The sequence below is a fragment of the Phascolarctos cinereus genome, unplaced genomic scaffold (assembly GCF_003287225.1).
Source record: "Phascolarctos cinereus isolate Bilbo 61053 unplaced genomic scaffold, phaCin_HiC Scaffold_5;HRSCAF=322, whole genome shotgun sequence".
NCBI classification, from domain to species: domain Eukaryota; kingdom Metazoa; phylum Chordata; class Mammalia; order Diprotodontia; family Phascolarctidae; genus Phascolarctos; species Phascolarctos cinereus.
This window is the reverse complement of record NW_027555958.1, coordinates 364,841,339-364,855,800: the sequence shown is the minus strand read 5'-3', so window position 1 is coordinate 364,855,800 and position 14,462 is coordinate 364,841,339. Positions and strand designations below refer to the sequence as shown.

The 14,462-nt window shown below is 33.8% G+C and overlaps 1 protein-coding gene across 2 annotated transcripts in view; it reads left to right on the top strand.

Moving 5' to 3' along the window:
* Positions 1 to 14,462, top strand: part of KCTD3 (potassium channel tetramerization domain containing 3) — a 61,943-nt gene that overhangs the window by 20,665 nt on the left and 26,816 nt on the right. For both annotated transcript variants that reach the window (XM_020982271.2, XM_020982270.2), the window contains exons 8-10: positions 27 to 117; positions 9,715 to 9,905; positions 12,046 to 12,161. In XM_020982271.2, the coding sequence (XP_020837930.1) occupies positions 27 to 117; positions 9,715 to 9,905; positions 12,046 to 12,161 (398 nt within the window). The remainder of the gene's footprint in view (positions 1 to 26; positions 118 to 9,714; positions 9,906 to 12,045; positions 12,162 to 14,462) is intronic.

Sequence of the window (14,462 nt, the reverse complement as noted above, 5' to 3'; positions counted from 1 at the left end):
TAATTTTCTTTTAACCTGGTTAACAGGATTTCCTGTGGATCCACGAAAGGTGCTGATAGTAGCTGGCCATCACAACTGGATTGTAGCTGCATATGCCCATTTTGCTGTTTGTTACAGGTATGATATGTGTTTGTATGTTTTTTTCCAATAAAGGTGGTCTTTTATACTTTCAGTTGGAGAAATAGATTCCTTTAGTCTCTGTTCATGTGTTCCCTGTTTATTTTTGTGTTTTCTGATAGGTGGAATATAGATTTTCTTTCTGTTTTCTGATTTAACGTATTTGTAATCCTTCGGTTTTACAGTAGATACAGATGAACACCCATTTATGCCTTCCCATCCTATGTAACTATTGTACATCCCTCCACTCCCCCACATCCTCCACTCAGTCATAAAGTCCATCCAACATGCTGGCAGCTGTCCATGAATTCTCTTGACATCATGAGGATGTGAAAAGGAAATGAGGTTGTGATCCCCCTCATTCTTGGTATATAACTTATCCACCTTGTTTTTTAGTCGTATATTTCTTTGATAATATCCTTTACACAACTTATGAAAATCTTTATAATGTATTACATTTTGCTTGCTCCCATCACATACCATTCTCATTTGGGTGATCTTCAACTTTAGTATTTAGAGCTTGTGGTGTTCCCTGATTCAGACATGTAATTTTACCAAAAGAATAGTAGTATTAAAAAGGGTTTGCATATTAGGCAGAGGATTGGGGTTATGGAAAGAAATTGGCAGTTTCCAAGGATGATATATTCTTATTACTAGTCAGTTCTGGAGTCTTACTGATAGAAGGTTCTATAGATTGTAACCTATAGATGCAGATGATAACTCATTTATGCCTTCCCATCCTATATAACTATTATACATCCCTCCACTCCCCCACATCCTCCATTCAGTTAATCACAAAGTTCATCAAACATGCTAGCAACTGTCCATGAATTCTCTTGACATCATGAGGATGTGAATGGGAAATGAGGCTGTGATCCCCCTCATTTCTTGCTGTGTAATCAACATAGGAATTAATAGGAAAGTTAAAAAGAGCAGAGAGTTCTCTTTGTATATGTTGAGTCTGAAATGCCTAGATAGAGGCATTCTAGTTATTCTATAGGTTGGTGATTTGGGACTGGAGCTCAGGAGGTTATAGATCTAGTAGACTTTTACACTGAAATGACGTTGAACCTGTGAGAGCCAGTGAGATCACAGAGAAGGAGAGTAGAGAGAGAACATACCTAGGAGCACTAGGGCAGCCTTATGCTGCAGTCAGCACAATGTCATTTACAGATACAACTTGATGTGGAAAGTAAGTATCTTTTCAGCTTGGTCTCTTTGATGGATATCTTCTCCATGAAGTGATGGACATCTTTGGCAAGCGTGTCTCCCAGTTTTATGCCTCATTTGATTTTATTGTTCAGAGGGTTTTTGAACAATCTTACATCTACTGTTTTGTCTTTCAGGGAATGTGATATAATTTTGATTTATGCATAGGGAAATGTGTGGGAGGAGAGCCTTTAAGGGAATATTTTGCCCTACTTGGTAAAATAACTTTTTTATAGTAACACAAAAATAAAATAAAAAACAAGATCAGTAGAATCTTGCATTTTTTAAAAAGAATTTCAGCCAGTTGTGGTAAAGATGTAGTCTTTTGTTCAATATCATTTGTTAAGGCCTGCTTGTTCCTTTCTGATGGCCTAAACGAATGTAGCTTATTCTTTGTGTGTGTGTGTGTGTGTGTGTGTGTGTGTGTGTGTGTGTGTGGCAGTTAGGGTTGAGTGACTTGCCCAGAGTCACACAGCTAGTAAGTGTTATGTGTCTGAGGCCGCATTTGAACTCAGATCCTCCTGACTCCAGGGCTGGTTCTCTGTTCCCTGTGCCACCTAGCTGCCCCTAGCTTATTCTCATAAAATTTTTTTATGGATGGGAAAGGGGGTATTTAGGGTAGGAGTTTTTGACGTTTAATGTCCCCTTTTACGGAGGGGGGGTAATAATAGAATTTGAGGTTTTTGTTGTACTTTTGATATTTTTTGTTCCTTTAAATACTTTGAAAATTGATCCCTCAAATCTTTCATAATTGTTCTGCCTTCACCATAAACTTACTTTGTATATGCCTGGCTCAGTCCAAATGTTTCCCCTCTTTTTGTTTTGTTTTATTTTCTTTCAATCCGGTTTTACTTCCTCTGTAAGTTCTTCTAGTTTTGTGATGTTAGAGTCAAAATATAGTGTGGATCCAGTGTCTGAGTGGTGAAAAGAGTTTGTTTTTAAAAGATAGGCAGATCTTTTCAATGATTTATATTCTTCCATATTTCACCCTTAAATGATCTTGGGATGACTTTATGTAATTAGGTTTATCTCCAAGTTTTCTTGAAACCTGTTTTTCTTTTAATTGTTCATTGCTATTTTATAAGGTAATACTCTTAATAGTTTTCCACCATCTTATTTTTTTTAAATAAGGTTTTTATAAATGAGTTTATATTCTACACTGAAATTACCCTAGGCAGCCATCTTTCTTTGTCTTGACAAAGACATTCAAATAGAATGGTAGAGGTGGTATTTAGCTTTTCTTTCCCTTTGTTAACGACAATCAATTTATTTAAGCTTCTATATTAATATTATTAAATAGGACAGGCTAGAATTGTTTTATTTTGTACATGCCATCTTTTTCTCATTTTCCTTCTAGTTTTGTATTAATTTTAATGTTTACTCTGACAAGGTGGGGGGTGATGACTCCCGTAAGTAATGAATAATTCCTTGTTAAAATTGCATTGATTTCACATTCAAAAGCACTTTCTTACTCTTTTCTAAAAGAAAGTGGACATAATATTTATAGTACACTGTTGATTCAGGAGTGACTCTCACATCAGTAACAAATTGCTTCTTGTCGGCCTAGAATAATTTTCATTTTTATGATGCTTTTTGGTATTTATAATGTTTATCTTTTTCATTTCTTCAAGAAAATACTGAAGTGAGGCTTCTGGTCAGTGTAAAAGTCCTCGACCTTTCTGATTCCTTACCTCTGAACCATATTTTCTAATATGTATTTTCTCTGTCCTTGTTCATGCCCATTTTTGCATTGAAGTCACCCATTACCAACATGCATTGATTTAATTTGGAAAATATTGTTAAGTTCTTGTAGCATTTTTCTTTGACTTTTAATCTGTAATGTATAGTGGTGCGTAAGCTGTAACTATGTTCATTGTGACCTCTTTGGAAATACGTATCATGAAAATGGCATTAGGAAGAGAGCAGATGTTCCATGAAAGGCTTCTTATACCTTTTGTATACACAATAAAACCATACTCACCTACTTCTTTATTTTCCTTTCCTAAAGAAAATTTGTGAGTCGTCTGTTACCTTTAGCTATAACATCCACCAAAAAAAATCTTTACCTTTCCAAGAAAAATCATTCATCAAATTAATCACCATTATCTTGAGCTATAACATAATTTTGTCTTTTAGTTTCATTTATAGCCATAATTTCAAGTTTGATATAATTCTTTTTTTTTCCAGTAGTATTCCTGCTTGTTGGTTGTAAGATAGAATTCTTAAATTTATAATACTAAAAGATAACTCAAGTTTCTCTTATTAGTGTACATAATATGGCATATACATGCCAGATATAAAATTCCTTGATAGTTCCCTTCAGTTTTATTTAATCCGTCTATAACTCTGTCATTTAAAGTTAGTGTGTTGAACTGTCGCAGCAAGAATTATTATTGTGTCCCCATGTTTTTTCTGTCCAGAGTGATTTAGGCCTGTTTATTTAACTTCGATTGTATAATTTTGAATTTATTAGTTTTGATGGTCAAGATGTCAAATTAATTTTACGGTTTAGGAGTGACTGGCACAAGACAAGAAAACAACCTGTGTAGTGGATTTTAAGTGTCGTGTTAACAGCACATATGATACATGACATAAAGGGATTTTTCTTAACAGTCATCTAGTTTATATCATTTTCACCTTTCCTAGGAAGCATGTGCATTGAATTTATTGGGATTTAGCACATAGGAGTTGCTTATTAAATATTTAATTAAATTATTTGAATTTAAAAGAGGCATGAGCTATGTAGTTGGTTTATGTACTTTGGAGATACTGTGTTTGCTCTGAAATTGTCCTTTCAATTTTTATTAAAATGTTAACTTGGCAATTCAGTGTCCTGTGTGTTAGAACTTTAAAGTTAAACAAAATCAGTAGGTTAAATTGTAGCCCTGGTTTTTTTTCTTACTCACCAGCAAAATGAAGAATATAACCGTTTTCACCATAAAATTCAGTTAGATTTAACTTCACCATAGACTAATTTCACCATGGAATTTTAAGTTAAAGATTGTGTTAGTATGTTTAAAGTTTTCAAAAATGAGAAGTAAGAAAAAAATGCTTCCTATATAAATTGTATTTCAGGAAAACCTAGTTATATTTTTTACTAAAAAGCTTCATTTTGATTGACAGTCATTTCATATTTGTTTAGAATCATTCATAAAACCATTTCTGGCCTTACGTTTTTATTTTAGTGATAATTAAATTCGAATTTTTCCTTTGGAGACAGTTTTGTGGGTTGTGCTGTTTGCGGAGCATTGAAAGTGTGGAAAGGATACTTTGACTTATTTCGTTATTTGAAGCAAAGCATTCTTGTAGAATTATATTTTGGAAAATTTCTATTTAGAAGTTTCCATTTTTCAGATCTAAAGAGAAAGCTGTCTTTGGTTTTTGTGAGAAATTCATCTTCCTTGCTTAGAAGGTTATTATAATATCTCTTTTAACACTCAGGATAAAACAGTCTTTATAAATGAAGGTTCTGATAAGATAAATGACATTGAATACTAAATAAAAAGTAATTAGGAAAACTCATCAGTTACTAAACTGAAATTATGTAATACCAAATGAATATAAATTATTATATATTGAATATATATTACATATTGAATAGGTGGTCAATAGGAAAAAAGAAATCAAGGGTGATAGACTGAGGTTATAAAAGTAGTGAGGGAGAAGGAACAAAGATCTGTAAGGAAGAAGTAGAGGAATATTTTGCATAGATGCTTTTAAAAATTTTTATATTTATTCATTTTGAGCTTAAATACAAAAAGACAAAAACCCAACATTTCCATGTATGTAGTACAACATAAGAAGAGTATTCAGTATAAACCATGAATTTCCATTTCACACTGTTTACTTTTTTGAAAAACTATGTAATACATGCTAGACATCATTTTCAAATCTATGCTGCTTTTCTGTGCTTTCTTCTAAATTTACTTTTGTTCTCTTCTGGGTACTTATTATTTTTTCCCCCTCCCTTGTCACCCCTCACGAGAGAAGGCTACCATTAGATGCTAATATTTATTTTAGGTAAAACTACTAAACATGTTTCTATTTATCAATTTCTCTGGATGTGGATAGCATTTTCCTTCATGGGTCATTTGTAGTTGATTTAGGTATTTATCATACTCAAAATGACTTAGTCTTTCAAATTGTTCTTAGAACAATATAGCTGTTATTTTTTATTTTTATTATTTTATTATCATTTGTTTATATAAATAACAAAATTAAAATAAATAAATTTATATAAATATATATTTGTTATGTTATTTTGTTATTTGATTGTTATTTTTTCCCTTAGGTTTTTGAAATTCTTTTTCCAGTTGGTTGACTTTTAATAAGTTTCTTGATTTTCTTGCATTGCTCTTATTTTTTTTTCTAATTTTTCTGCAAACTTTCTCACTTGGTGTTTGAAGTCCTTTTTAAGTTCTTCCAAGAACTCTTTTTGGGCTTGTGACCATTTGACGTTTTTCTTTGAAGTAAGAGTGACTTTTTGAACTTCACTATCTTCTTCTGATTATGAACCCAGATCTTCTCTGTCCTCATAGTAGCTATCTATTCTCAGGTTCTTTCTCCTTTGCTTACTCATTACTTTTTTTAGCAGCTTATTATAGTCAGCTTCTAGCCCTGAGTTGTAGAGGATGCTGCCTCAGGCTTCAGATTTTTCTTACTGTTGTTTTCTGAGCTATGTCTAGGAGCCTGAGTTTGGGCACTTCTCTCTGCCTCTGAGCCACAGCTAGGGCTCCCATTGTTCTCTGTGGCTGTAAACTTCAGTTCTCTCCTCTACCCTGGAACCAAAATCAAGGACTCTGCTCTTTTGCAGTTCTCTAGGCAGCAAGATCCCTGACCCTTTGCTTCCACAATGCTTGCTTCTCCTTGCCCACGGCTGCAGTCCAAACGCCATCTGATCAGCACAGCCGTTCCTGGTCCTTCAGCCTTCCTCTGCTCAGCTGTCCAACCCTCACACTGTCTGGTGAGGTGAAAGTTCCCAAAACCCAGCTGCCCCCAGGGCTTGTTGTTTGTTGATTCAATGGAGTCTACCTAGAGGTGTTAGCATTTCAAAGGGCCTGTAAGGGTCCAGTCTTTCCTGAGGTCCTCTCAGGTTGTCTTAGGAGAACAACTGCTTTACCCTGATTTTTATTTCTGCCTCTACACTCACTTTGAGGCAGTATTTTGTCTTGTTTGTGGGAGTATTTCCTGTCTTATTCCATCATCTTCCCAGAATCCTCTCCTGCATAGAAATTTAAAGTTTGAATAACAGTTTCCCTATATTATTTCATTTGAGACTCTCAGTCCTGTGATGTAGGAACTATAATAGCATTATTGTCATTCTAATTTTACTGGTGAGAAACTAAGGTTCAAAGCATTTAAGTGATTTGCTGATGTCACATTTCATATGCAGGATTGGAACCCATATCTTCAAGTCCACGATGTTGATAAGGGACCCTTGACCTCTAATAATTTCAGCCAGCTGAACTAGGGGAGCATTTTGATAATGATAAAATACATATTCTGTTTTTGTTTGTTCACCTGTACCATCCCATTAGCCTTATTTCTACCCTACCTCCTGCATGAAGATAGAAGAGAGAGAGAGAGAGAGAGAGAGAGAGAGAGAGAGAGAGAGAGAGAGAGCGAGAGCGAGAGAGAGCGAGTGAGCAAATCAAGTTTACTTCCAAGGCTAGCAAATACGCTTAATGTGTCCGGTGTGGTTTTTGGTTTGTCAGTGTTCGACATTTCTTTTGGTAGATCAGAAAGCCTTTCCCTCATATAGCTGGAAATGAAGAACTGAAAAAACCTCCACAAATTCTTAATTGAAATAGGTAAGTTTGAGTTCTCAGTCAGCAGGTGTGAATGGCTGATTATCAGAGCCTTCTTATTTTAAGTTGGAAGATGAGAGCAGAAAAACACCATTGAAAGCTAACTTTGGGAGGGGAAAAGGGAGAGAGTTAGTTTAGGAGAAATATTTTTTTTGATTTTTGAATTTTATAAGCCTTAAATTTGAAAACAAATTATAAAATGTGCAACTATTTTTTCATAAATTTCAGACTTCTTACAATATAACATGATCTTTTTTATTCCTTTCAGGTTTAAACAAACATATACCTTTAAAATTTGTATTCAGTTGAAATTTACCTAAATAAAATTCATGGGAATCATTGCAAGATAAAAGGGGTATGTCTTCTGATCAGCCTTATCACAAAGTCTGTAAAACCCTTTACTTTCAATACAGCCTTTTCTATCCCTGGTGGATGAATAGTAAACATAGCTAGCTAGTGCTATCTTGAATCTCAGAATATTGTTAAATGTTACTGACTTCTTTTCTTGAGTAGTAACTTCACTGGCGTATGGAGAGACAGAACTCTGAATTGCATATCATTCTCTCTCTCTCTGTATAAATCATATCTAAAGAAGGGATTTGATTATTTCTACTCATTATGGTCAGGGTAGAAATTGCTGAGACTCAGTGTAGTGAATAACTTCCTAATAATTAGGTGACCTTTTAAAGTAAGAAGATGAGACTGCCTCAAAAATGTTATATTCACCTTTCTCTGAAGGTCAGGTAGAACCTGGATGACTAGTTGTTGGTGCTATTCTAGAGGGGACTTCCAATTGGATGGATAGATAGAACCTCTAGCCCAGAGGTTCTGAGATGCTATAATGAAATAATATTCTACATAAATGGTGAATCTGGGTCATTGCATGATTTTTCTGTTAAAAACTGAACTCAAACTATATTATTAGATGACTTATTTGCTATGATATACAGTGTCATATTCATATTGTCCACTATGTACTTCGACATTATACACATACTCACACTTTTGTTTGTTTAGTGCTTGTGTTTGAGTCCATTTCTCTGTTAACTTATTATAACAGAATTTATTTTTAAAAAATCCACTTTATGTGTATCCTTCCAAACACAAATATTTTTTTCTTCATGTTTACATCTCCCAAATCATGGCAAATGATATGCTTGCCTTATTATACCTTCAGATAACTTCATTTTTATTTTTTCCAACTTCATCTGTGCATTCCTTATTTTAGTCCCTAGTTGGGTACAGTAGAAATAGCACTGTCAGCTCTCTCTCTGATTCTTCATGTGTTTGGGGCAAATCACTTGACTCCTTTGGACTTCATTGTTGCCTTCTTCAAAGTTAGGGACTTGAATTAGGTGATCTCTAAGGTCTCTTTCCAGTTTTAAAGACACACACATCTAGGAATTGGTCAGCTTCTTCTTTACCAACACAGGGGAACCATCTAGTGGAATAAGTTGGAAACTGTAGGCTTTGCAGTGCAAAGATATGTTTTCCAGGTTCTGGTACTGCCCATAGGGAAAAGTAAGGATTCTGGTAAAGTTAAGCTTCACTAATTTTGAGGAAACTAATTTTAAACGGCAATTTTATTGTTTTTGTGTATCTGTGACATTTTAAGGTTAACAATGTTACATATTAGATATTATCAGTCAACCTGTTATAATGGATATAATTAGCAAATAGCATATGTGTATGCATATATTTGTAGAAGTCCTTAAAATGAATATTTCTTTGTAATTTTGCTTTTATCATTTGTTTTAGCAACCCTTATTCCTATAGATCTTACAAAGATAAAGTTCAACCCAGCCCTCCTGTCAGTTGTTATAAATTAGTAGGGACCAAATATATAAAGTTTTTCTAAAAAATTAGGCAGAGTCCTTGTCATTTGGAAATTGGTAAATTAAGGTAGTAAAGAAAATCATTATAAAGGGGTTAGTTATATATTTTATGTGAATTAGATGTAGGAATTTACATCTTTAAGCATAAATTAGAACTCTGATAAAGCTTCTGGTATTACTGTGAATAACTCCATAAGGATTTGGTTTAAATATTCAGAAGCCAGGATTTTAAAACTGAAATGCCATCCTTTACTTAAACTACTGTGCTTAGATATTGTAACTTCTATGCTGCACCAGATCATTCCCTCTGAGGCTGATTAATAGAGAATCATAGTACCTGTTATACCAGGGCACAGTAGGGTCAGTTGTAAGATTCAGTTCTAATTCCCCAAATTCTGGTTTTTGTAGATTTAGGCCTAACCATAGCACTGTATTATCATATTTTTATCTGAAGAGGCAGTGATCATAAATAGGGTTTTTGTTTTTATTTTGTATTTAACATTTAAGATAATATGATTATGTTGAAGAAATAAGAGCTTTATCTTTTTTAAAAAAAATTCAGAATACATCTAGAGCATTTTGAAACAGGTCATAATCTAAATTTTGTGTTACATAATATTCATACAGTAAGTTCTAGTTGTAAAAAAAGATATTCAGTGAGATTTTAAGTTGGTAAAATTACAACAGTCTAGATTGTAAAATTGAACCTAAATCCAGTTTGTTTTGGTTCTTTTTTTTTTTCACAGAATCAAAGAATCTTCTGGATGGCAGCAGGTGTTTACAAGTCCCTTTTTGGATTGGACTATTGAACGAGTGGCTTTGAATGCAAAAGTGGTTGGAGGTCCACATGGAGACAAAGATAAAATGGTGGCTGTTGCCTCAGATAGTAGTATTATTCTGTGGAGCATTCAGGATGGAGGCAGTGGTAGTGAAATAGGTGGGAAAAAAACATGTTTCATTTTAGTAATGAAGATTCTTTGGGAATATCATGATAGTCACTTATTTCAGTTTTCATAAAACCTATGCAAAAAAATTAATAATTTTATAACTACTTCTTCTCTTAAACAAAAAGGTTAAACCGATATCTTTACTGTGACAAATGATAATGATACCATTCATAGTCTGGAAAATTTTGTCATGATTGTACTGTAGATATTAATTTTTTGAGGGAAACAATAATTTTTACAGTTTAAAATTTTTTATACATTGAAAACCAAACAAAAGGAAGCAAGTCTTGCATTTGCAGATGTGATCATTCACTAAATAAAGTGTGTCTGGTTATAACACATGAAGGCAATTTTATGATTTGCTTTGTTTGCAAAGACTGACATGGTAGCTCTGGCCGTGGGATAGTCCAGTAGTAATTTGTTCATACCCTGTAAAAGAAACCATTTGTTGTTACAAACACTCTTCAGAACCTGACAACACCATCTAGAGAAAATTGCAAAGGTTGGCATATCCATGATAGAGCTATCCCAGAGGCTGAACTCCCTTCAATATTACTTATATAAGACACTGCTGTAGGATTGCTGCTATAAGCAGTATTTTACTGAGAGGGCCCCTTAAGACAGGAACCTGTCATTACTTATACCGTTGTCTTCCCTGTGGATAGCCATCAAGATCATTGAGCCTAAGAAGGAGTGACACTTTAAATTCCTTGAGACCGTTCAGACTGTCTTCCTTGATTTCCCAGAACCTCATCCTTCTCTGGAGTAATCAATTCTAGTTGTTTCTTGGTTTTTATTATTGCCTCCTTTCATATGACCCATGTTGCTGAATATAGTCAATTTCACGTGCCCTGAAAAATTGTTTGGCATCATAATTAAAGCACTATTTTGTTAGAAACAAAAAAATCAACATGTAACTGATTACAAGTTTAGAATGGTATCTCTTGACTTTAATAGAGAAATTGTATTTCTTAATGAGTAGTGGGTTATCTGATTTCACAGGGTTTTGTTTGTCTTTGTTTCATAAGGTATAAAACATTGCTACTTTTATTGGTACTATATTTCTTTGTGTTCAGTACAAATTGTTTTCCTGCTAACGTGGCTATTTTTAGTATTGATGAGAATTTTCAAGATATAATATATATTTAGGGGTGGCAGTGGCTAAGTGGCTCACTGGATATAGCCAGGCCTAGAGTCAGAAAGACCCGAGTTAAAATTCAGCTTCAGACACTAGGTGTGTGACCCTGACTTAAACTCTGTTTGCCTCAGTTTCCTCATCTGTGAAATGGGTATAATAATAGCACCTACTCCATCTATCCCACAGCAAAGTTGTTGTGAAGATTAATTAAAATAATCATTGTAAAGAGCTTAGCAAAGTGCCTGGCACATAATAAGTGCTACATAAATGTTAGCTATCATTATATTAATTATTAACTATATCTCTTATACTTTTATAAATCTACTCACAGAAAGGTATATCTAAATATGAAGATTTATAAGCATTTTTTTCACTCAAAGCATTTTTAAAGAGTTCATTGTGTAAGAACTATGCAGGAAATAAAAAATGAGACATAGTCTTTGCCCTCAAACATTTTTAAACTGGACTGGGGAATGAGATATTTGAAGAGATTGTCCACATAAGTGACAGTGCAGATATCTAAACACTAATACCTTTAAGGACCTGAATTTAGAATTACAGAATATATGTTTATGTCTAGTCGAGTTTCCTCATTTTTTGTAAATGAGAAAACTGAGTCTTGGCTAGAAAGTCTTAGCTATGGTCACATATTAGGTTGTGTCAGAGCCAGGAATAGAACTTGGAAATAGTAATATGTGGACTTGATTTCCCTGTGTTGAGTTCAAAATAAGCATCCATTTAAAAACCGTTTTTGTCAGTTTAAAAAATAAAGGCAGGATAACTTCGAGTCTGAGATACTCATTATAATAATTACTAGAAGTAAAATCTTGTAAAAATGAAGTAAATGGTTTTCTTTTTAACATTTAACCATTAGCCAGCATTTGATTGGCACTTGTTTTCATGAGGGTTCTTTGTCTCTCTCTCTCTTTCTCTCTCTCTCTCTTTCTCCCTCCCTCTCTCCCTCCCTCTTTTTTTTTTTTTTTTGTGGTTAGGAGTATTCAGTCTTGGAGTTCCCGTAGATGCTCTCTTCTTCATTGGTAACCAGTTGGTGGCCACAAGTCATACAGGGAAAGTAGGAGTGTGGAATGCTGTAACTCAACATTGGCAGGTTAGTTTAAATTAAGGTAAAGTAAAGGTAAAGCTGAAAGAGGACCTGAGAACGTGACAGAGATTTCCAGACCATGCCTACACCTTAGAAGCAGCATGATACAATGAACAAAATATACTGGATTAAGAGTCAGAGAACCCAGGTTCAAGTCCTGGTTTCACCAGTTACCACTTGTGATCTTGGGTAAGTTGTTTAATACCTCTGGGCCTCCCTTTCCTCATCTATAAAGTGAGGGACTTGGGCTATGTGGCCTCTAAGATCCCTTTTAGCTCTAAATCTGTAACTTAGATTTCTGGCGTGTTTAGTCCTTGTAGAAAATCAGATCTGATTAGTGTTAAATATTAGGGTAAATGAGTAGTTTCTATTTTGATAGCAACTAGAAACATCTTAAATCTGTCTAAACATGAAAAAATTGTTCTGAAAGGTTATAAGACAAAAGAAAAATAGGTTCTAAAAGGACTTTTTAAAGTATCTTATTTACTAGCATTTATCAAAATTGCAAACAAAATTTCTGCTACCATCAGAGATCCTGAAAACCCCATACCAGCTTCCTGAGGTGGGATGATAATTATACTTTAGCAATACACTCATGTGTAAACTGATAGTTTTTTGGTTTTGTATGTTTTTTTATTTTAACATACATGACTTGGGAAAACATATCTGACAACAAGAATAGATCTATTCCTATATTTCAGACAAGATCTTGGAAAGGAGTTGGGCATTCATGCAGGAAACATTTTTGTAACCCAGCCAGATTAATGTCTTTGTGGCACAATGCAGAGATAGTATGTAATGAAATTTAAGAGTCTGCTTTGCAGATCTCAAGAGGTAGAGCTGACCTAAGGCTGACTCTTCTGACTGTCACGACACTGGTTGAGTAGGTTCTGATTTGGCCCTTCAGCAACAATCCCATTCATGGATAACATGGAGACAGTAGAAAAAGACAGCCATTGCAGTACTGGTTTTTAGACAGGTAATAAAGATTGGCCTGATGTATTTGCATCAAATAAAACACTAAGCAAAGAGACACTTTAGGCATGCTTTCTAAAATCATGTCAAAAGCAAAAAATCCTTTATTAAGTTTTATTTGATAAAATAATATCTGTAAAACTTAAATGTTGATGAAAGACTTGAAATCTTATGAATAAACTTTTGGGAAAAGATTGTTTTCTTCCATACTTGTTTGCCCAGCTTTTTGCATATGCTATCAAAAAAGCAGCTGAAAATAGGACTATTCCTTTTTGCCAACTGGGTTATCCTCATTAAACTGCTTAGAATATATGAGCCATTTACTAAACTTCATGGCTAAATATCCCCTTTTATGAAATTTGTGTTATAACACATTATATTTTCTGATTGATTTAATCTGTAAATTTGGCATTTAGTTGATAATACATACAAAATTCACGTAATCCAAGTTCAGAGAGAGAAGAACAGAAACCTAATTTAGTAGGTTAAATCCTGGTGGTTTATTAGATACCTAATTTTTTTTTCTAAACAGTTTCCATAGTTAGCATGTCTACAGCATAGGATCATCTTATTTATCATAAGATATTTTAAAAATATTACCAGTGTTGCAGTTTACAGTACTTAGCAATTGAATAATAATAGCTGACATTAACACAGTACTTAAAGGTTTGCAAAGTGCTTTGCATTCATTGTCTTACGTGGATTTAATCTTAACCATTTGAATTATTTTATTGGTGGTATTATGCATTTTATAGATGAGAAAATTATAACTTTCAGATGGGATTTAACCATGTCTGTCTTATTCCAAGTGTAGTGCTGTTTTCACTGTAACACAACAAATGTTTTTAAGTCCTTTCCAGGTGCAAATCATTGGAGTAAATCTAATTCCTTTAGTTTTATAATTAGCTACATAGATAGTCAAATTAACATAGGCAGTGATGTCACCACATGGGGTAAAGTGAATTTTATTGTTCACAGTTGAATTGTTGGTTGATCCTCCAAACTTTATATCTTTAGAAATATAGCATTTAAATACTATAAATCTTTAAGCAGGTAACCCACACATATTATCAGTCTGCTTTGAAAGAGGCTTCATAAAATACATAATTAACATTAAAAGTGTATCTGGTGAACAGTAAAGCAGAGTAAACCCAGAGAAGAGGAAAAAAAAACAACAACAAAATCTTTCAGAGTTTCAGACACATGTGATAAATGATTGGATTTTTTTTCAGTGAAGCTTGATTCCTTCATAAAAAGCTAAATGTGGTTCTGAAAATCAGTGGAACAATCAAGAAGTACTTGTTTCAAGTAATAGGTGATAATTTTCAACCA